The sequence below is a fragment of the Xenia sp. Carnegie-2017 genome, unplaced genomic scaffold (assembly GCF_021976095.1).
Source record: "Xenia sp. Carnegie-2017 unplaced genomic scaffold, XeniaSp_v1 HiC_scaffold_21, whole genome shotgun sequence".
Taxonomy (NCBI): Eukaryota; Metazoa; Cnidaria; class Anthozoa; order Malacalcyonacea; family Xeniidae; genus Xenia; species Xenia sp. Carnegie-2017.
Genome location: NW_025813484.1, coordinates 8,473,686 through 8,495,665, shown reverse-complemented (window position 1 = coordinate 8,495,665; position 21,980 = coordinate 8,473,686). Strand labels below are relative to the sequence as shown.

General features: G+C 37.1%; 1 protein-coding gene across 1 annotated transcript; it reads right to left on the bottom strand.

Annotated features, from left to right (window-relative positions):
- Positions 1-206: 206 nt before the first annotated feature.
- Positions 207-21,967, bottom strand: LOC124443538 (cilia- and flagella-associated protein 46-like). The gene is given in 64 exon segments (XM_046993990.1): positions 207-625; positions 697-833; positions 1,033-1,114; positions 1,189-1,301; positions 1,443-1,578; positions 1,680-1,740; positions 1,814-1,920; positions 2,429-2,669; positions 2,746-2,796; positions 3,270-3,463; positions 3,953-4,038; positions 4,269-4,369; positions 4,446-4,622; positions 4,931-5,020; positions 5,172-5,261; positions 5,331-5,483; positions 5,863-5,946; positions 6,022-6,100; positions 6,169-6,239; positions 6,311-6,457; positions 6,524-6,546; positions 6,615-6,747; positions 6,855-6,927; positions 6,990-7,096; positions 7,163-7,285; positions 7,361-7,468; positions 7,734-7,787; positions 7,886-8,105; positions 8,186-8,287; positions 8,376-8,524; positions 8,636-8,711; positions 9,116-9,196; positions 9,279-9,370; positions 9,531-9,748; positions 10,551-10,608; positions 10,812-10,907; positions 10,978-11,085; positions 11,170-11,245; positions 11,358-11,428; positions 11,513-11,648; positions 11,727-11,854; positions 11,857-12,109; positions 12,431-12,568; positions 12,875-13,059; positions 13,230-13,337; positions 13,454-13,603; positions 13,804-14,011; positions 14,907-15,119; positions 15,686-15,816; positions 16,043-16,358; positions 16,800-17,053; positions 17,267-17,398; positions 18,374-18,470; positions 18,576-18,688; positions 18,906-18,983; positions 19,090-19,188; positions 19,275-19,371; positions 19,513-19,671; positions 20,062-20,156; positions 20,268-20,391; positions 20,784-20,948; positions 21,038-21,102; positions 21,500-21,631; positions 21,719-21,967. Coding segments are annotated over 64 exon segments (8,103 nt in total). The 5' UTR covers positions 21,881-21,967; the 3' UTR covers positions 207-428.
- Between the last annotated feature and the right edge of the window lie 13 nt (positions 21,968-21,980).

Here is a 21,980-nt window from a genome sequence, read left to right as displayed (position 1 = left end):
GTTTTTTCATTGAAGTGTGTGGCAAATCATTATCGTTGATTTGTCAAAAAGTACGTCTGCAGATGAAACCTTCAGAAACGTTGGTAAGTGGAGGGGGGGTGGGTGGGTGCTGGTTTCTGGCAAATCCCAAAAATCAGTAGGCATTGGGAAAGTAGTACCAAGCCCACCCCCCGCCAGTGGTTGAAGGTTCTACAAAGACTACGTTGTTTCTTGTAATAGTTTATATTACAGTATACATCATGAGCAAGCGCTTTCCTTATGTATTTACGGGTATTGTTGGCTGACAATTACGCAATTTTGGATTGATAAAAGTCCACAAAGAAAAAAAAATCGCGAATAAAAAAAGTTAACAAAACTTTTAAAATATACACTTAATACAAGGTGAAAACATATAAATAAATAATAAACTTTTGAATGACCAATCATGACTACGACTTGACTGGATTGAGCAAGAAATAAGGCAAACCATACAGGACAGTGTTATCTTTAGCAATTCGACTAACTTCACGAACTCCTTCCAAACTGTTGTCTTCTGGTGAATCATCTTGGTCGGAACGTTTATCTACCTTCTCTATCCTAGTGGTGTGCAATGCATGGCCAATGGTCTTGTTCTCCTCTATGGCAGCTATAGACGATGAAAAGTATTCAATAATATTCATATTTTCGTCATTCGAGTTCACAGCAACATAAAATTACCTTGGAGAATCTTTATCAGTACTCTTCTATTGTCTCGCAGTTTGCAATTCCATTGGTTTGCGACGAGACAATTAACACCGGCAAGAGTTAATAAAGCAGCTGATTCAAATGGGAAGAGAAGAGTTAGTTCACTGCATCTGAAAGAAACAACAACAATAAAATATAATTTCTCGTCATTAACTTAACTGCCTAAACATGGAAAGGAAAACGTCCCAGTCGGAAAAGCAAGATAATTGTCCAAAGAGAGGAGCTAAATGTTCCGCCTGATCCCCCATTATCTAGCACTCACACCCCACCGCACAACATCATTTGAGGATAGCAAAATGCATTACACACGTTTTTGTCGCATCCAGAGTAGACTGACGTAAGTAACTTTCGCTTGTTGAAGCAAGATCAAATGTCATCACGACATCACAGTCTAGGATAGAAATAAGAATTAACGAATAATGAACACAAGTTGTACTAAGATTTTTTCCCATACGGGTTATTTACCTTGTAAGCAAGACGACACAAGCAGCGCGGGAGGGAGATTGTACAAGCATTTCTGGGTGCCATAAAATACAAAAATCGAGCTTTCCTTCATCAATTTTTGCCACTCTCCGAGGCTGAAACATAGCAAAACATTGTCACAATTTCATGATAACAATTGATGAATATTTGTGAACAAGGACATCGTGAGATGACAGTTTCGTGTTAACGAGCGATGCAACTCTACAATGACAAAATAAAAATGAGATCTGATAAACCTTGGGACGTAGTTTGTACCGCACAGTCCCTTCCACTTTGCCGAATACTGACGATAGTTGACGATGAGATTATTTAAAACTTTTTCGGAACTTTCGCCTTCAACTTCCGTACAATCGTTGTAAGGATCGAAAATGTCTTTGTTTGTATTAGGGAAAATAGAAGCGTGATGAAAGAATAGGGTGAGAAAAAATAATTCATTAATAATTGTACACACGAATCTAAATTTAGTAAGATACATCGGAAATTTGAAATATCAACATGAATGCTTTCCTTTGTCGTTCCTTGTTCCTTGGGTAGCTGGGAGAAAAAATAAAAAATGGGCAGATTTCGATAGATTGAAAGGTTTTGATATTGAAAAAAGAGGACATACCTTTTTTTCACCTTTTTTATCCTGAGATTTATCATTGGACGGAAGATCACTTTTACCTCCAGCCTTTTTACCTCCACTCTTTTTTATATCATTTACTGGTTCAGCAGCTATACAGAAATCAGAGAGGAGTCCTTTTGCTATTGTAGGTAAACGCTTAGCTCGTCGTAGCTAATTATGTGAGGAAGGTGGCAATGTCTAATGCTCAAATTTAAGACAAAAAGTCAGTTCTGTGTGATGGTCCTTACCTGTGCTTTCTAAACTACATAAGCGATGATAATGCATTTGTAATGACAAGTCTCTGTTGTGTGATGATCCTTACCTGTGCTTTCTAAACTACATAAGTGATGATAATGCATTTGTAATGACAAGTCTCTGTTGTGTGATGGTCCTTACCTGTGCTTTCTAAACTACATAAGCGATGATAATGCATTTGTAATGACAAGTCTCTGTTGTGTGATGGTCCTTACCTGTGCTTTCTAAACTACATAAGCGATGATAATGCATTTGTAATGACAAGTCTCTGTTGTGTGATGGTCCTTACCTGTGCTTTCTAAACTACATAAGCGATGATAATGCATTTCTAAGGACATGTCTCTGTTGTGTGATGGTCCTTACCTGTGCTTTCTAAACTACATAAGCGATGATAATGCATTTGTAATGACAAGTCTCTCGCAATACATAGTATTTGGGGTGATTTGAACAACGAAAGCGATTCCAATGGGAAACGTAACAGATCTTGGTCGGCAAATATCACTACCATCTCGGGAAAACCGAATTTACGTAAGTGAGTTGCGATTTGCTCCAACACAGGGGAAAGATATGATTCCATTTCATTGACAAGCGTGAGGTAGTCTTGCTAAAAATTTAAAATACCGTTCACAGATCTCTCTCGGACACACGTTACCGAATGCGTTTTTCATATTGAACAGTACCTGAAGATTGTTTTCGTTTTCTTTGACCGTCAAATCATCGTGCAGAACATCCTGGTATAGACATAAGTTGTGGTACATTTAAGACAATGCAGAAGACTGCAGTGTGACATTATCCTAACTGCAAAAGCCACATCACACTGTTCTTAAACGACGCCGCTTATCTCTCAAATCCATACCTCACTGTTCACAAGAAATACTTACTTTCCCTACAAACCATACCTTATTGTTCTCAATCGACACCCACTTATCCCTCAAATCTACATCATACCGTTCTTAAACAACGCCACTTATCTCTCAAATCCATACCTCACTGTTCACAAGAAATACTTACTTTCCCTACAAACCATACCTTATTGTTCTCAATTAACACCCACTTATCCTTCAAATCTACATCACACTGTTCTTAAACAACACCCACATAGCCTTCAAATCTACATCACAATGTTCTTAAACAACGCCACTTATCTCTCAAATCCACATCTTATTCTACACAATAAATACTTCCTTTTCCATGAAAATCATACCTCGTTATTCTCAAAGCATTCATCATCCAAGTTTTCAAAAATGTTTCGAGTGTCGACAGCTTGACGTCGCAAATAGCTTTGACGAATCAATTCGCTTGTTTGATGACTACAAAACGTCTCGAATTTCTTAGACAATGCCTTTAGCTCGCCCTTCATAACCTTGCCGCGGCATAAGAACGCTTTAGGTCTGGAAGCTTTTCATAGAAATGAAATAAAAGAGATATTTTTTCTAACTGGAAGATGGGACAGTAAGAAAAATGGCTGATCTAAAATAGTCAAAGGGCTTCAGGCGCGTACGCAACATTTATGAAAAGAGGGGGAGGGGGGAAATAATTTTGGACGTGACAAAAAAAAGCAGCATATGCAGCAGTCAACTCCCCCTGCGAAGATGGGACAGTAAGAAAAATGGCCGATCTAAAATAGTCAAAGGGCTTCAGGTGCGTAAGAAACATTTATGAAAAGAGTGGGGAGGGAGGGGGTCAAATCATTTTGGACGTGACGAAAAAAAGCAACATATGCAGCGGTCAGCTCCCCCTGGGTTTTCCAACACCTTGTCTTCTTAATAACTTTGAAATTTGCAACATCTATCTATGTTGTTCATCAGGAACAGTATTGTTTATTACAAGTGTATAGAATGTCGAAAGTTTCACTGTTAACGACAGTGTATACAAGTGCATATTTACCAGCGCTGTGTCGTGTGTTCTTTCCAGTTTTTGCACTAGACATTACCGTACGTGATTTATCCATAATACCCGCATACAAATGTGACCTAAAGGATAAAGAAAAAGGACAGAGAAACGTAGATTACTATGGCAAAAAATACCACAGCGATTTATCATTGATTATGCAATGCAAATATTTTACAGTGTTTGACAAACTGGGATTCAATCATTTAGAAATTCTAACAATGCAGTTCGGGGAGGGGGACTTTCTTTTTGTGTAGTGTTTATATAATTATTGTTAAGCTAGGAATAAGTTCGGATATTCACTCCCCCCAACCTGTCGTAAGAATGCTGTAGAACCAAGTACAGAGCACCAGGACAAGACATTTCTCTTAAAATTTCCATATGATTGTTTGAGATATTCAAACGACGCCAAGCCTACAATGAAAGCACGTTAAATTCCTCGAGATGCGGAAAAAGTAAGATCGCTATCGCACGATGACATTTAAACAACCTCAAATTCTCCCAAAGTCTTAGATGTCGATGCTAGCACGGATGAAAATGTTTCTTGATGAAGAAATTTCCTCGCCAAAATTTCTCTCTGTCTCATAAGGGCAGCTAGACGAGACAACGAGCTGTCGGTATGGACCTTTCTCAGCAAAACATCTAACGTAAGGCTCATGGAAGAACTCTGTTAAAGAAAAAAAAAACCAATTAAAGTCGCGGAAAAAATGATTGTGTGCTATAGGGATCATTAAGGCATTTCAAGTGTACGACAATTTTTTCGGCCTGCTTATGTCATCTTCGGTATGCTTATGTCATCTTCGGTATAATGCCGAAACACGTTTACTATAAAGAAGATTGTCGTACACTTGAAATGCCTAATATATATAGTACTTTTAAGAAATTATGGAAAGATTATTAAGCAATGTTAAAGGATCACTATAGAATGACTAGATGTAACATCATTAGGGAGTACAACAGACTCATTTTACAAACCTGATATAAAGCCAAATAGGAACTAGATGTATTCATATCATATTGGGCTGTGATATCCATGAGCGAAAAACTGCCTTCCGAAATTATTTCCTGTTAAAATGTACAAAATGTTTCAGCTCATCTAAAGAATGGCAGTAGGAATGACAACTGATGAAACAAAGTACCATTATTTATGGAATACTTCAGTAAAAGTCTAGTTGTTGGCAAAGACATTGTCAAAAAGACTTTTAATTTCACTTACAATAAAGCCATGCTTGAGGGATAGCTGCACGCATTGTGTTAGACATTCAACGGCTTGTGTAAGCATTTGTTGAGAGTCATTGTATGCAATCTATATGAAAAAATATCTTTCAAGTTCGCATCTATGTTTGTAAATAATGCCAAGGAGAAATTTTCATACGGTGAGATGTTTAGCAATATCAGTTTTTCTTGTTGCAATTTTATTGCCTTTAGAATCTTGGTGGTCGACAGCATCTTGCTCGTTTTCTTCGTCCTCTTCGTCAACCGTCGTAGGTCTTGCAACAGAATCAGCTGTGGCACGAGATGACACGGTCTACGAAATAGAACGGAAAAAAACGGATGGTAATCAAATGAAGAATTTGACTGTGCGATTTTGTCATAATGTAAGCAAGATTAGAAAATGAATGCATTTTGGTGAGAAAGAATGAAAGAAAGAGTACGTGATTCAATTGAGAATTGTCGTGCATCTTTATAACATAATGTAAGCAAGAAAATGAATTCCTTTTTGATGAGAAAGAATAGACGAAATAGAACACGATTCAATTGAGAATTGTCGTGCGTCTTTGTAATAATGTAAGAAAGAAAATGAATGCCTTTTGATAAGAAAGAATGGACAAAAGGGACCATAATTCAATTGACAGTCTTCATGCAATCATTTCATATAAGTAAGAGGAAAGACAATATATGCATACCTTTTCCATGTTCCATTGTGGTTCATCATCAGGGTTATGATAACTTGCAAGTGTTTTCAAACATTTGCCCAACAAAAGATAGCACTGAAAAAAAATCGCGCTGAAAATAGATCGCATCATTATCTTTTGGAGTAAAGATAACCACAAATGAATTTGTACCTTTGCTTTTAGAAAAGGTATAGTTGAACACAGACCGAATGCTGCGGTTACATACGCTAAAACTTCATCCACAATGGTCCTAAAACATTACAAAATCGTCATTATTTTGTTGCATTCCGACCAAAAAGAAACAAGGCCTTCCGGTACTTTGTCATTTGGAACCATTCTTTTTCTTCTTGGGTCATCACTGGCTCTTCTTGAACGAAGGCATCGATTAACTGAAAATACGAAAAAACACTGCTTCACTACAGGTTCAAAAATGACACAGTCTTCATCTTAAATCCCTCACCTTTTCAACACTATCTTTTCTCGCTTCTTTACTACGTCTAAGTCGTTCATCAACTGCATGTTCTTCCATAACAACGAGAGCAAGTTCAACAAAACTTAATTTCGTTTCAACACTGGTTCGCTCGATCGGTAAACTCGCGCTGCTCAACTACAAACATACTTCTTATATAGGTAACTACGTGTAAGATCTAAAGTCTTTGATAAAATAACTAACCTCTTCAGTTGAGCAGAGAGATGCTACTTCCACATCAAGACTATCACACAGCTGAACGGCTGACCTTAGTACACTCAAAGCCTCAAGATACAGAGTCCTTCGGTTTGTTTTGACGTCTTTCCACCAGCAAGACGTCGTATTAGGGAAGCAATATCACATTTTGCAGCGATCGCTTCCAGTTTATAGTCACAGGCAAGAAAAATGACTTCACTTTGCTTCAAAAGCTAAAAGCAACATGGATCATGAAAACGAATCAATCTCAAATATACTTTACAAAATACGTCATTGCATTAGGTTTTGTTGTAATGCTTTAAACATATCATGTCAGAACCTCACAAGCTTCGACTATATGAGACATTTCATCTTTTTCCTTCGTCACGTAAAGAGCGGTTACACTACCCAATCTATGACAATTAACAATAAGTGATTGGCAAAGACCAAGCATAGAAATCATCACAATTCTTACTTTGCTAGGAGTTTAGCTTGTATAATCTCAGCCGAACAAGCTTTGTTGGGACTATCTTGCTTCAAAGTTTTAAAAATCGTCAGCGATTGCTTCAGAATGACTATGGCCTGCAGATATTATGAAATACTTCAGTATATAAACCGAACAAAAGGAAGCTTATGGGTCTTAAGTACCTTGCTTATGTCTTTAACATCCACTCGTGTTCCTCGAGGATCATGTCTGTCCTTCTGCTCACAGACGGCATCGACAAGAAGTATGATGGCCTTCAGCCAAGAATCTTGTTCCAGTTTGTAATTCTACAGTGTAAAGTTTTTTGGAAAACATCAGAGCTAACGTAAATGATCATAACCATGATAATGTGGTCCTCTTGCCTGTAACTCTTGAAGCAATAAAACACATTGTTGCCAGTTTGATTCGTGGTAAGCAAGTAACGCCAGGTAATACAAGATATCCGCTCGAGCCTTCTCATCGTTAAATGCCTGCACAGGTTCAATGATATCTCCATCAAAATAATACATGTATGTTCAAAAACGAAGTGTTAATTGGGAGATTAATATAGTTCAGAAGATTTCTAACAGATTTGCTATGTATTTGATGTTTTGAAAGTGTGATTTTCTTGGATTTTTCGGAGCACAAAAAGGGAAATTTTGACCATTTTTAATATTTAACATCACACATAAAAAAGTTGGTGACTAATGTCACGGCACTTTAACTGTCAGTAAATGATTCATCACATACACTAACCTCTGCAGATTTGTTAGCTTCACTTAATAACTCTCTTGCAGCTTGATAATAACCCTAAAAGAGTATACATGAGTATGCATGGGTATAAATAATGCACGAAAACAATTTTAGCGAGGAACAGTTTGGGATACATGTATCCTTCATTAAAATACCTGATTGATAAAGATGGCAGCTTGTTCGGTCCATACATGTCTTGTTTCAATTCTACGCAACTCTGGTTTTAATGACATCCAGTTATTATTTAGAGCAGTATTTTTCTGTTGCGTGTCGCCTATATTCTCATTCCCAGACTCCATGGTCACTCGGACATTCTCCTCTCCCTTCTTGACCCGACGTTGTTTTTCCCGCCACATTTCAATTTCTTCTCTTGATCTGAAAAATCATACACCCATCAAAATACTTGCTGATCAAGCGCTATGAATCTTCACGGTACATGCAACAAGCAAACTAACTTGACTACTTCATCATCATTGTTTCCGAAATCTTTTTCCAGTATTCCTTGATGATATAAAACTTCTTCCTCGAAACGCAACTCTTGGCATAACTCCAAGCTCCTATTGTGAAACATGAGCCGACGGTTCGAGTGGATAGTGATGAATCAACAATATACTTCAAGTGATACATTTCAAATGCACTCCTTACCTCCAATGAAACAGCTTTAGTAGCAGGTTGTTCTCGATGACGTGTTTTGCAAGGAATCGTAAGAGGCTCATGATTGGCAGACAGAGTTGATGATAGCCAATAATGTAGAGCTTTTCGATGAGCGTTTTCAAATAATGAACAGATAACACCTGTAATGGAAAAGGTCTTGTGTCTTTTTTGGTTTCATGCAACTAACACAGCATGCTCATGAGAAAATAGCCATCCAGTTTCATATTAATGCAGTATATATGAAAACACACAACATACGTACGGGTGATCCAAATGAAGTCTTCTTTATAAAATCCCCTTGATCGTCGTTCAAAAACACTCAGCAACCTGAATAAGTTCAACCATGAAAAGAATTCAAATAAGACAAGCTAATGGAAAACTCACACTCACATGAATACAATTCTTTACTAATAAAGTGAATGATTTGAACCCGAGAGTATCGTTACATGTTTGAGGATGTAGATCGTTCAGGTTAGTAGAGTCCTGAGAAGGACTGTTGACGTCGATGTTGACTGACGTTTCTACAACCTTAGCGGTTGTCATCTTCAGAGTCAACCTGAGATGGACTGTTGTTGTTGATGTTGACTGACGTTTAGAAAATCTTAGAGGTAGTCATCTTCAGAATCAAGTTTATCGAAACGTCAGTCGACATCAATAGTCCTTCTCAGGACTCTACTAACCTGGACGATCAACATCTACAAACAACATGTACTCTTTACTACTATACATACCTTATCTGTGACATCCAAGGTTGCCCAATTCCTAAGGGTCGTGGGATATGATAATTTAACCGTTGATTTGTCCCCTTTGGACTGTTGTATAAAAAGCAAATAAAATTGACATAATTTTTAAGAGAAATCGAGGAGAAGGCAGCTTGAGCATACGACAACATACCTCTTTTGTTCTTTGTTTTTGTTTGTCTTTTTAGTTGGCGTATCCGCGCGTTTTGAAACAGTTTCGCGGTGCTCGAGACCATCTATCGATACCTTTTTTAAAAATACAAACTATTCAAGTGACGTAATCATACCTAATGACGTAATGATACCAAATGACATAATGATACCTAATGACGTAACGATACCTAACCTACATTTAAACTACACACAGAAGTTCTCATTGAAATCTCTTTGCTACAAAATATCTTACTTTCCACATTCGCTCGACACATGCGACTGCACACAAGCAATAGTTGATGAAAAATGGTGAATTTCTTCCGACCAACTGCGACAACATAATATGAGCACGGGTTAAATAATCCAAGGTCTTTATATCCGATATTTCCAATACGACACTTTCTCTTTGTGTTTCTTGAGTTGAGAAAGATGACATGCTTTGAGGTTCTTCTGATGATAAAGAAATGAGGACTATAAATGAATGAAAACTTATATTGAAATCTATGATTTAACAAAAAAAACGGTTCACGTTTTAATGAAAACTTATATTGAAATCTATGATACAGACAGACAACAGGACTATAGATGAATGAAAACTTATATTGAAATCTATGATACAGACAGACAACAGGACTATAGATGAATGAAAACTTATATTGAAATCTATGATTTAACAAAAAAAAAACGGTTCACGTTTTAATGAAAACTTATATTGAAATCTATGATACAGACGGACAACAGGACTACAGATGAGAAGTGGGTGCTAAAAATTTCACCTTACAAATAAACTTTTGTTTTATGTTGATGGTAATGTGAAAAAGAAAGTAACAAACACGAACAAAATCTGGATTCAGATGTTGCTGCAGTTCCTTGCGTTTCGTCGTAATCTCATCGAAGATTTTGCAGTTGAATTGATTTAGCTGTTTAGTAATTTTACACGGAGTAAGAGTTATCAGCACATTACATTGCTAATAGTATACATGCTAAAGATATGTACAAATAAAACGGGAAAAATATATAAAAGATATAAGATATAAAACCTTGTTAATTATTTCCAAATCAACAAAGCAATAGAAGTTAGAACAAATCCATGTAACATAGCCATGAAGAATAGAAGTGACTTATAGAGGAATGGCGAAACAACAATGCATCATAGCCATTGAAAGTCATACTATAGTCATATAGCATGGTTAATCATAGTTAATAATGGCTAATTGTCAATTTAAAGTACTTTCACATTTACTACAAACAACTAAGCAAATTTTTTTCCTACCCTCTTTGTTTTTAGGCAAATCCGATTTGTTCATGAGAATGTCTACAGCTTCATTAAACTAAAAAAAACGCAAGCAATGAAGAAATTAATGCACCCTTCGAGTAGCAAAGTATGTATACATGAAAGGAGCAGAGTTTTACTAAAGCCGTAATGTCAGATGTCACACCAGTTCACCACCAAGTTGTTTGAACTCTCTTGAACTTTGCTTGTCCAAGTTCACTTTTTATTTAAAGGCAACAAACCACTGTCCAAACAACAAACCTGATCGACAGCGTCTTGAACGGGGAATTCGTTAACAAATAACCATTCACCAAGTTCAAAGAGAAGATCTACCTTCAGCCAAAGACTTTTTTCATTCTTAAAACAAACATCAGCAAATGAACGTAAGGACGACATCGATGGGACAAAGTCATGTACTTTACTGCACCTGTAACACATCAATAGCACTCTGGTACGCCTTCAGTTGTTCCTTTTGGTGGATGGAATTTAATGCGGCATGATGCCAAATGTCAGAAATCACCATTTCATTTTCATCCTGCCATCATAAAAACAAACGAAATATCAAAGTTACATATCGTCTGATTATTAAAAACGCAAAATGAAAAACGAAACCATCAACCTTGAACTTTCCCATATCGAAAAGGACATCTTTACCAAGTTTGGCCTTTACAATCACCCGACGTTTGAAAATACGCCTACAGATAATGGAAAAACATTCGCTCAAAATATGAGATGTATACATAATTCCATTCTTCAAAAGTTCCAACTTTTTCTCAAAGTAGATGCATAAACAAACAAACAACATACAATCTATGTGATGTTCGAGGCATATCGCGAACAGCTTGATCCATAGCACTCAAACCTAGTTCCCATTTTCCCTAAACACAGAAGAAGAGAAGAGCTATGATTTCATAATCAGTAAACCATTACGTACTTTTTCTATCTGCCAATAAGTGATGTACCTGGTCAATGAAAGCTTGAAAAAGAACATCATACATTGCCGATCTCATTTTTAAATCATCTTCATAAGGATTGATGGAATTGTCGAGTGACATCTTCGATGTATCACTAACCACTATAGACTTTTTGGATCTCGTCCTAAAGAGTCCGGTTCAAATTTCATCAAATGCTTTTCGTGTGATTGTTTTGCACAAAACAATGCAATACTGCTCTGACGTTTTGAAGACTGCGTGCCGGTTGCTGCAATTTTTTTCATTTTTCTTTGTGGTCAGTATCTTTCTTTTCTTTCGTGCTTTTCTTGATAGAAGACCGAGTCCGTTCCTCGTTTTCTTCGTCTTCATCCTGGCAACAAAGAATGTATTTGAAAAATGTTGAAATAAATACTAAACATAAATGGAGTCAAACATGTTTGAATACAAACTTCTTCGTTTTTGTCGATGTTCTTTTCACTGACTATTGCCAGACTTTGCAGAACAGTTTGCAGAGACTCCTTCAACAACTGTCTCTCCAACGGTTCGTTAACGAGCGGCTTTACTGTGTTCCAGTAATGTCGAGCAGCCGTAATGACGAAATTGTAACATTTCGTACGTTCACTATAACTATACACACACACACACATACATAAATAGTGCAGTGTTCAGTAATCGAGCAGTAATCACGAAATCGTAACATTTCGTACGTTCACTATAACTATACACACACACATACATACATAAAAATAGTGCAGTGTTCCAGTAATGTCGAGCAGCCGTAATGACGAAATCGTAACATTTCGAACGTTCACTATAACTATACACACACACATACATAAAAAATAGTGCATTTCCAAACACACTTTTCTCGTGTTTTTTCATTCAAAGGCTTCCAATTTTTGATTTGGGGTAAAACATTCTTAAGTAAAACTACCTTCATCCTCATACCTGCAAGCTTTTGCGAAAAAATCTAAGGCCTCCATCCTCACTTGTCTTTGTCCCTTCATTACCCTCACGAGAGACTGGCCAATTATGACGCAAGCGTAGTAAAACAACTGTTGCTCGTTCCTCTCGTTGTGTTCATCACTAAAACATAACAACATGCATTATGTTACAGCTTATAAGCCAGAGTCAGTATTTATGTTTACACTAACTCTCCAAAGTACTCAACAATTTGTTATAGTAAAACTGAGGCTCTAAGTCCACCATCGAGTGTGATCATATATGCAAAAAATTTCACCAGATTCGGTCGGATGACCTCTAACTCTACCTCCTGCTCTGAAGTTTGCAATTATATGAAGCAGGGGGGGAGGCTAAGATAATCAGACCGAGTCTAATAAGAAATTGCATGTATTGCCAAACAATTCCAACCTTCTTCACATCCCTTCTAACCTTGGTTTGTTCTTTCTATTCTTTTTCGTCTTTGGCTCCTGTGTATCAAATGCAAGAGCTTTCTTGCCACACTTTACAACCAAAGGATGATTATCGGCGTTGAATGCGAGTACAGCTAAACGTGTCCAAACTTCAAGAGCAACAAGATCGTCACTCCATACACAGTTACCTGCCATTCGAACAACCTATGAAACATTGGGTGTGATTAAAAATAATGTCCTTGATTGAATTTAGACAACTATCAAGTCTATGGGAATCCCACTAAATGATTATCGAGTAGTGATGAAGTACTTATAGCTTTTCAGTGTTTTATATTTGAGTCTATGATCTACGGGAAAATTATCTAGGAAATTACCTCTGCTATAGTTATCGAGGTGGTAAAGTCATTCATTCCATAAAGACTAACAGAGAGCATTTCCATAGCACAAAGACATCGACTCATAGGTCCTTGACTCTTTGGATCCTAAAGAAATCAAGTGACCTTTCACAAAACTTATACATATGACGATGAAGAGACATGTAAAGAAAGCAAGGGATTTCCCAAACAATGTTCAACCCTTTTTTTTATTGATCTGTTACCTCAGAATCGTTGCCAAGGTTTTTCGGAATTTGTTGAGAGAGAAGCTGTTTACAGTGAACCCAAGTTTTGATAAGAGAATGACGAACTGATATAGGAACCATGTTTCTTCTGTCATTACCGTTGGTAAATTGCAGCGCATAGTCAAGGCACTAGAGAGGAAATAATCCTAAAATGTCCCAGTTTTTTCAAGACGATTCTAATCAGATATACACAAGTGTCCCTCGTTAGTTAAAGTTAGTAAGTCACGCAACTTTCACGTGAGATATGCAACTAACGATGAAAATCTTCCTTCGATATACAACACTATAAGGATGTCATCATTTTATCAAATTTCTCCTGTAAAAATCACCTCCAAAGCTTGTCTGAGTTCCGAGTTGGCATCGGGATCAAGTCCTGTTGTTGTAATCTTCGGTGCAGTCTTGGGAACAGACTTATCCTTCTTTGCATCGCTTTTTTTACCGAGGAATACGGATATCTCGCTACTTGAAGCCGGATACCAAGGCTGTATTAGACCCATTGCAATCAAATTGCATATTTGACATAGCAAGGCACCCTCACTAACAAAGTATAACTTCACGTCATTGGGCATGATACAAATTACATACAAATAGTAAAATAGTACAACGTTCTGCTCGACAAATAAATGTTACAAGTCAGTTCTATCAAGACAAATCAATCAACGAAAAGTACCAACACAAGCCAATCTACCAATAAAAGTCAATTTACAAAAAGTACCAACACAAGCCAATCTATCAATAAAAGTCAATCAACGAAAAGTACCAACACAAGTCAATCTATCAAGACTAGTCAATCAACGAAAAGTACTAACACAAGCCAATCTATCAAGACTAGTCAATCAAAGAAAAGTACCAACACAAGTCAATCTATCAAGACAAATCAATCAACGAAAAGTACCAACAAAAGCCAATCTATCAATAAAAGTCAATTTATAAAAAGTACCAACACAAGCAAATCTATCACGACTAGTCAATCAAAGAAAAGTACCAACACAAGCCAATCTATCAAGACTAGTCAATCAAAGAAAAGTACCAACACAAGTCAATCTATCAAGACAAATCAATCAACGAAAAGTACCAACAAAAGCCAATCTATCAATAAAAGTCAATTTATAAAAAGTACCAACACAAGCAAATCTATCAATAAAAGTCAATTTATAACTAGTACCAACACAAGCCAATCTATCAATAAAAGTCAATTTATAACTAGTACCAACACAAGCAAATCTATCAATACAAGTCAATCTACCTAAAGTACCGACAAAAGCCAATCTACAAATCATTGTGCATGTTTCATACTACATACAAATAGTAATGTAGCACAAAGTTCTGTTTAAATAATACATTTACAATGAGCACCAATTCCTATGAGTGACGAAACATCGTGAAGAAATACAATGAAGACTAAACTCGCCTCAAAATATCCCATACTCACCCTAAATGACCAACGTTTCTTATGTTTGCGAGAATACACGTTAAGATGGGCACCAGTTCCCTGTGACGATTCTGCGTTACTAAATGGGTCGTATAATTTAATAGATAAACTGCAGCATTACATACAAGCCACATCTCTCGAAGTTCGTTGCCAATATCGGATGCACGATGAAATTCTGAAATTGCCATCTGAGAGAGCGAAGCTATCCAGTTGCTACAACGAATAAAATTATATCGGTCAGAGTCTCTAGAAAAAGTCTGACAAGTCACTCTACAAATACAAGTTATTGTACAAACACAAGTCACTCTACAAATACAAGTTATTGTACAAACACAAGTCACTCTACAAATACAAGTCATTCTACTCATGGCAAAGCAGGCCAGATCTTTTACATTCGAAAATTTTCATCAAAATCATCATTCCTTTGTTTGAAAATAATCCCATAAATTGTTTTTTCCAGTGATTGAACGCTAAACTATTTGCACTGTAAGAGTAAAAAAGTGGGCTAGCTTTGCTGCTGATTCTACCAATACAAGTCAATCTTTGAATACAAGTCAACTTACTAATAAAAGTTTTTCTATGAAAATAAGTCAATACATCAAAACAAGTCAATACATCAAAACAAGTCAATACATCAATATAAGTCAATCTATCAATATAAGTCAATCTATCAATATAAGTCAATCTATCAATAGAAGTCAATCTATCAATATAAGTCAATCTATCAATAGAAGTCAATCTATCAATAGAAGTCAATCTATCAATATAAGTCAATCTACCAAAACAAAATCCATTGAGGCGAGTCTTGATAATCCAAAGATAAATCATGAGCAACAACATCGTCGACAGTAGGTAACACGGGAGTATCACCCAGTTGGACGCCATAACTTTTGAGAAACTGAATCAGAGCCTTTAAGAATACAAAAAAATATGCGATAAAAAAGAAACTGAAATTCTGAATGATTCGAAACACTAACTTTTACTGTGTAGTTTTGCTGTGAAATGACAAACTTTTATCAAACAACCACAAAAGAAATAGTTTGCCTCTTATGTCATTCCAACGAAGCTTAAGCGTATATTTGCAAATATAATTTCTCAAGGTTTTAAGAGAGGAAAATGAGATTCAATATTCTTACTTCACCATTGATAAAATGCACTTCAGCAAACATTCGCAATAAGTCCTTCTCGACGTTGGATCTTGTTTCATCACTGCTACTCAACGATTTCTTCGATTCACCTTTCTTCGATGATGTCGTACCGGATGATGAACGTCCCCCATTGCTCCTCTCTTCATCGGCGTATCCACATTCATCCTCACTCAACTGCTTGCTCTCTCGCTTCATGGACCATCTGCCATTATCGTAAAGTAGACAAAATCTTGCAGCAACACGAGCCACATCCCAAATCAGTTGTTTTCGAGCTGTCTTTGTGAGATCCGCCCAAATACGCGCTCTAAAGTCAGGTTAAAGAAATGATTATGATTAATGATAATTAATGCGAAATCATAGCGGTTAAGCCTTTGCTTTCAAAGTCATTTTAACCGTTTGGGTCACACTTCCTGACTAGCCAGGGAGGCAAACAAGATGCAAGGAACGCTGTTGTACAACGTATTACGTTGATGATTTGGGTCTAGTCAAGCCATCAACAAACAGTCCATTCTTTTCAAGACTTATATAACGCTCAGAAATCGGCGACAGAGAATATTCTTCATAACCATTATGTATCATTAATGTCTCACTAGCTGTGCAAGCAACACGAGCTCTTAATCATTTACATATACAATATAAGCTTTGAAGTGGTGACTGCATATTGTTATATGTATTAGGTATGTGGCTATGTATGACACAGATAACTAAATACCGATGAAAAGCAATATGCTAGAGTGTTACTTACCTCTCCTGGTTGTTGTGTGAGCCCAGTCTTTTTAAATGTCCCATCGCTATGACGACAGCTTTATCAAAACACTCGACTCTTGCAGCGAGTTTATCAAGATAACTAGGAGCTTGTTTACTGTTAGACGACGAAGCAACATCTTTACTTTCACTATCCAACATGAGTACAAACGCCTCGGGAGCAAGTGCATGTCCTGCCTTCACTAAAGATGCCCGTTTCATTTTGGATGTTCCTGAGTCAACGCTGCTGCGAGCCTGAATGCATAGAAATTTGTATGAACTGCATTCCATATTAACTTATGCTATTCCAAAGGTTCCATCACAGAGGCCTGGAATTTATTACTAGGCATAATTCTCTGACAATGATCATACGAAGGAGAAACGTCAACGAGACCTGCTTTGAATTTCTTTGCATAAAAACATTGCGTCTCTTGTATTACTTAGGAAATTAAATTAGGTTCTAATTACCTGTTCTATAATCATTGCAGCAAGATCCTCTGGTCTCTCAGGTGTTGTATATATTGTGGCTCGAAGCTGAAGACGTTTAAGTAATGTACCTAAACGTTCCTGATAGACACCACCATCATCCAGCAACATTGCCTGTAAATGATAACTAAATCTTAATACACGAAATAAAATTTATACATTTTTAAAATGCAAGCATAATGTGTAAAGTTTTCAAATTAAGAAAAGTTTTGTGAAAAGTTTCAAACAAACACGATCTAGTGTTATGTATTGATTTAATTTCATCATTAACTCCCACTAAATCATGATTCATAAAGCATAAAGAAAGAATCCATTCACATTATGGCAAATAAGAACATTGTCAATAAAAATTAACGCTTTAGGGGTTCAGACGTAGGTCGCAACGGCACTCTACCTGCGCACTGCGACTGACTTAGTTGGTCTCGAGTGGTCTGATGGTCTAAAGCTTGCTGTTGGCATGCCCCAGGAACCGAAATCCTCGACTGAAACGTAACATCTGACGTTCTAGTGCCTAACTGTCTCGGGCCGCGGTATCAGAAATCATGGTTTGAACTCTGACGTTCTAGTGCCTAACTGTCTCGGGCCGCGGTATCAGAAATCATGGTTTGAACTCTGACGTTCTAGTGCCTAACTGTCTCGGGCCGCGGTATCAGAAATCATGGTTTGAACTCTGACGTTCTAGTGCCTAACTGTCTCGGGCCGCGGTATCAGAAATCATGGTTTGAGCTCTGAAGTTCTAGTGCCTAACTGTCTCGGGCCGCGGTATCAGAAATCATGGTTTGAACGGGATTTTTTGTATCTCAAAATTTATCTTTTGTCAACACGAGTTCTCAAAAAACAAAAGCAATTGCAGCTTCAAACGCTTTAAAACTTGTATTGAGAGTGCTGTTTTCTTTTCAAATAAATACTCTGCTGCACAGTGTTTACAACATTCACGATGTGACAGCACACTTCCTGCGCAACACAAGAAAACATGCTATGAAGGGGAACAGATGGTAGCTTTGCACCGTTATCTCTCCCCAGACCCCCACGACCACCTGAAAGTTTAAACTACGTAAGACTGGTAAGTTTCCGGATGTAATCTCAAACCTTTCTCAAGTGATTCATGGCCTGTTCGACTTGTTCCTCATCCTCTTCGCATTTAGCCAACTCCGTGTGCACCTGGCATCTTAATGACCAATTTAGGCTGAAAAGATTAATTTGTGCGTAGGAATGTTGGATGGAGCGGAACGCATTGAGACGGCTCGCGGGAAAAGTTAAAGCTCAACACCCTACACGGGCAGAAACTCACCTGTCGATACTTTCTAATGAATCTGCAACGGAATGCAAAGCTTTGCGCACTGATTGTCGTAGATTGAGTTGCAGTAAAGGAAGACACAGATTCCACAAACTCGTGCATCCAATCTAAATAATTTTTCAGATTACCAACTCACAAGACACGAGCATAAATTTCAAACGATATTCGATGTTAGTAAGGACGACTACACACTTGTCTACTCTAGTTTTACGTATCAGGCAAAAAGCTTTCCTTTTCTTTTTGTGTCCCCGTTGAAAACATAGCTACGTACCTCAATAACGGATGGATCACTAAGTCGTAATGCCGTCAAACATAGCTACGTACCTCAATAACGGTTGGATCACTAAGTCGTAATGCCGTCAATATCAATTGTTCAAACATCTCAATCGCCTCCAGTCGAATCTGTTGAGTTGATAAAAATAGGGGATTAAATCTTTACACCTTGAAGTGAATACACCAGACACACAAAAATAACTTTTTATTGTGATAAAAATAAAATGAACAATACCTTTATGACAGACTGTGAGTAAGTTTCCTGTCTTTCCCCTAACGATTTCACCATCAATTCACATCGCAAGAATTTAACCATAAGATTCGTAGAAGGCTTCTATTAGGTCAATTAACCAGTATGAGTCGGGCAGTTTGAGGGGGTCCTTCCCAATTATGAAGGGGGTCAATTAAGATGAAGTTTACCTTTGACTGTCTTTCAACATAGTCAAGACAATCTGATGAAAGACTTGATGCCCCATGATTCATACATATCGTGGCAAGTTCCATTGCCAGAGATAATCTAGAAGTCAAAAATAAAAGCATATTGAATGTAGAATCACCACACTCCTTACATTTCTCCAGTATCCACCATCAGCGCGTACATGCATTGGTTATAAATGCAAAAGTTGGTGGGTTACGTAGGTATCCACGGAGTACCAACCTGTCTGTCGGGTCCATGGCTACTAAAGTAGATGAAGAGACATTAGTCATAGATTTTTCTGTGGATGTCCCAGGTACTTCTGTGTCAGTTATTCCAGTCAACTGCTTGTAAAATTTCGTCAATTCCAAAGCTGCATCAGTTCTCTCTTCTGCAAGTTGTCTGAATTTGAAATTAAGAGATGCCTGATGAGCCACGTGGCCAGCTCAATAACTGCTGAAGGCAGGGGGGGGGATATTCATATATGCACAATGGGCCATATTAAATCCTTTTTAAATCCACTGTTCTTCACAGATTATAAAATGAGTATATGAACATGGCTACCTGCTTGTGTGTGATCATTTAATTATAAATGTGGTTAAAATGCATCATGGAAAATATTCCTACTCAGGGGGGTAAGAACGAGGGGAGCTTGGGGGGGGGGGATGTGCCCTCCCAACTTTCAAATTTAATATAAAGAGTGCCCATTTTTTACAAAGAAAGTGCCCTTTTTAAATGAAAAATCGCCACTAACTTTCTCTTGCTTCCTATACACGTGGAAAACTAACTCACACTTTCAAGCGATGAATTTTAAAGAACAAATGCAAATCGGGAGAACTTTTTGTTTCCTTTGAAAGCTTTCCATAATCAGCAAGTCTGTATTCAATCTGAGAAAAATAACACAAGCAAAATCGAAATTTAAGGGGAAAGTCTTAAATACCATATGAGATTTAATAAATTCAAACATAGTAGCTCAGGTCTTCTTACTTCATACATACCTGAAGAGCTAAAACATTTTTGTAAAGGTTTGGTGCATTAGATTTCGTAAACTGTGCAGCGACTGAAGCAATGTTGCTAGCATCATCCTTCTGTCCAGCATCAAGATAGCAGTTAATCAGTTCTCTATAAGAAAAAAAATTGACAGAAAATTTATGCTATATATGCACATATGCCATGCTAAAAGCTCAAGCCATAGCAAGGATTGGGGGGCAAAGGGGAGTCTGGGATATTTTAACCCTCCAAAAATTTTGCTACCAATGAGACATTTTACAAGTGTCTCAGTCAACAGCCCACTTTATAAAAAATACTCTGTGCCTGTGGTACCCATATTTCTATTTCTTACATCCATAGCCATCAATCCCATGGTTAATTGTGGAGGACAATATTTATATATTTTGCTCTGCCTGGCCAATACCTTTTGAAAACAATTTCATTTTCAAAACAGAGTCAGCCTGGCATAACAGATTATATGAATATCTCACTATCAATGCTGGAATGATCCCCCCCCTGCTTACATCATAAGTTGTCCTCTCCATTGATAATCCTCATCTTCAATATCATCTAATGCTTTGACAACTTGATTTAATGACTTTGCCAAAAATCTCTTGTAATTTCGCTTGAGAAATATTCGACATAGCTGCCAGTAAATAACCGATGCGTTGTACACAAGAAAATAGTACCTAAGACGATTTGGACCACAAATAAATAGCAAAAAAGGTGATACAAAAGGTTTTATGTTATGTATAATCAATGATAATACATTAGCTACCTTGAGTTTTGCTTGGCAAAATTTATGGCTTTCAATATAAAAACGAAAGCCTTATCAATGAGCTCCTGTAAATAATGAAAACAACAGTTATGATGATGTCACATTTAATTACTTATACATGACATTAAATATTTGAATATTTTAAAATTTATAGGTCCTGAGTAATAATTAAACAATAAATACAATGGTATTGGCAAGTGTAGAATTGTGGTACCAGAAACTCATGAGTAATTCATCTATTAACAACTTTCGGCCTGGACTTCACTTGCAAACTCTCCATTCTTCTAATGCTTATGCTTGAGTCCATAGCAGTTTATTGCAAGCAAGGACACTTAAGTTTATGTCGCAAGGGAGGACCAGGCTTATGATAGATCCTTGTCTTATGAATTAATTTCAAAACCTTTGTTAAATTTTTTGGAAAAATTACTAATTAATTAACTTGATCAGTCTTTGTTCACGTACAGGATTCTTTGTCGACGATGGAGCGTGTATTTGAGCTTGACAAATGTATGCCCTGCAAAGGTATTGATTCTTTGGTGGAGACTGCTTGAAATACATCTTAATGCAATCTTCTGCTATGGTATATTTCTTGGACTGTTAAAAAATGAAAAAAACATATTGCACGCTTATGAACTTTATATTCAATGCCTAAACCTCAGCAGTTATAAGCATATGACTCACCAAACACGCAATCTCGGCGCATAAGACGAACAAATCAGTTCCAACGCTACTTTTTCTGTTTCCATCTCCTTCGCGTTTGAGCTTTTCATATGACTCGCGAAGCGTTTCGAGGCTGTTTCGACCCACGCAACTCTGCAAAAGTATCCTGATAGTACCATCCATTTAAGAATTATGAATTAAAACCTTCAGAATGTTTACTAAAGCAATAACTACGCTTTTCTTTGCCTTGTTTGGGGCGGCCATTTTAAAGTAAATTTGAACA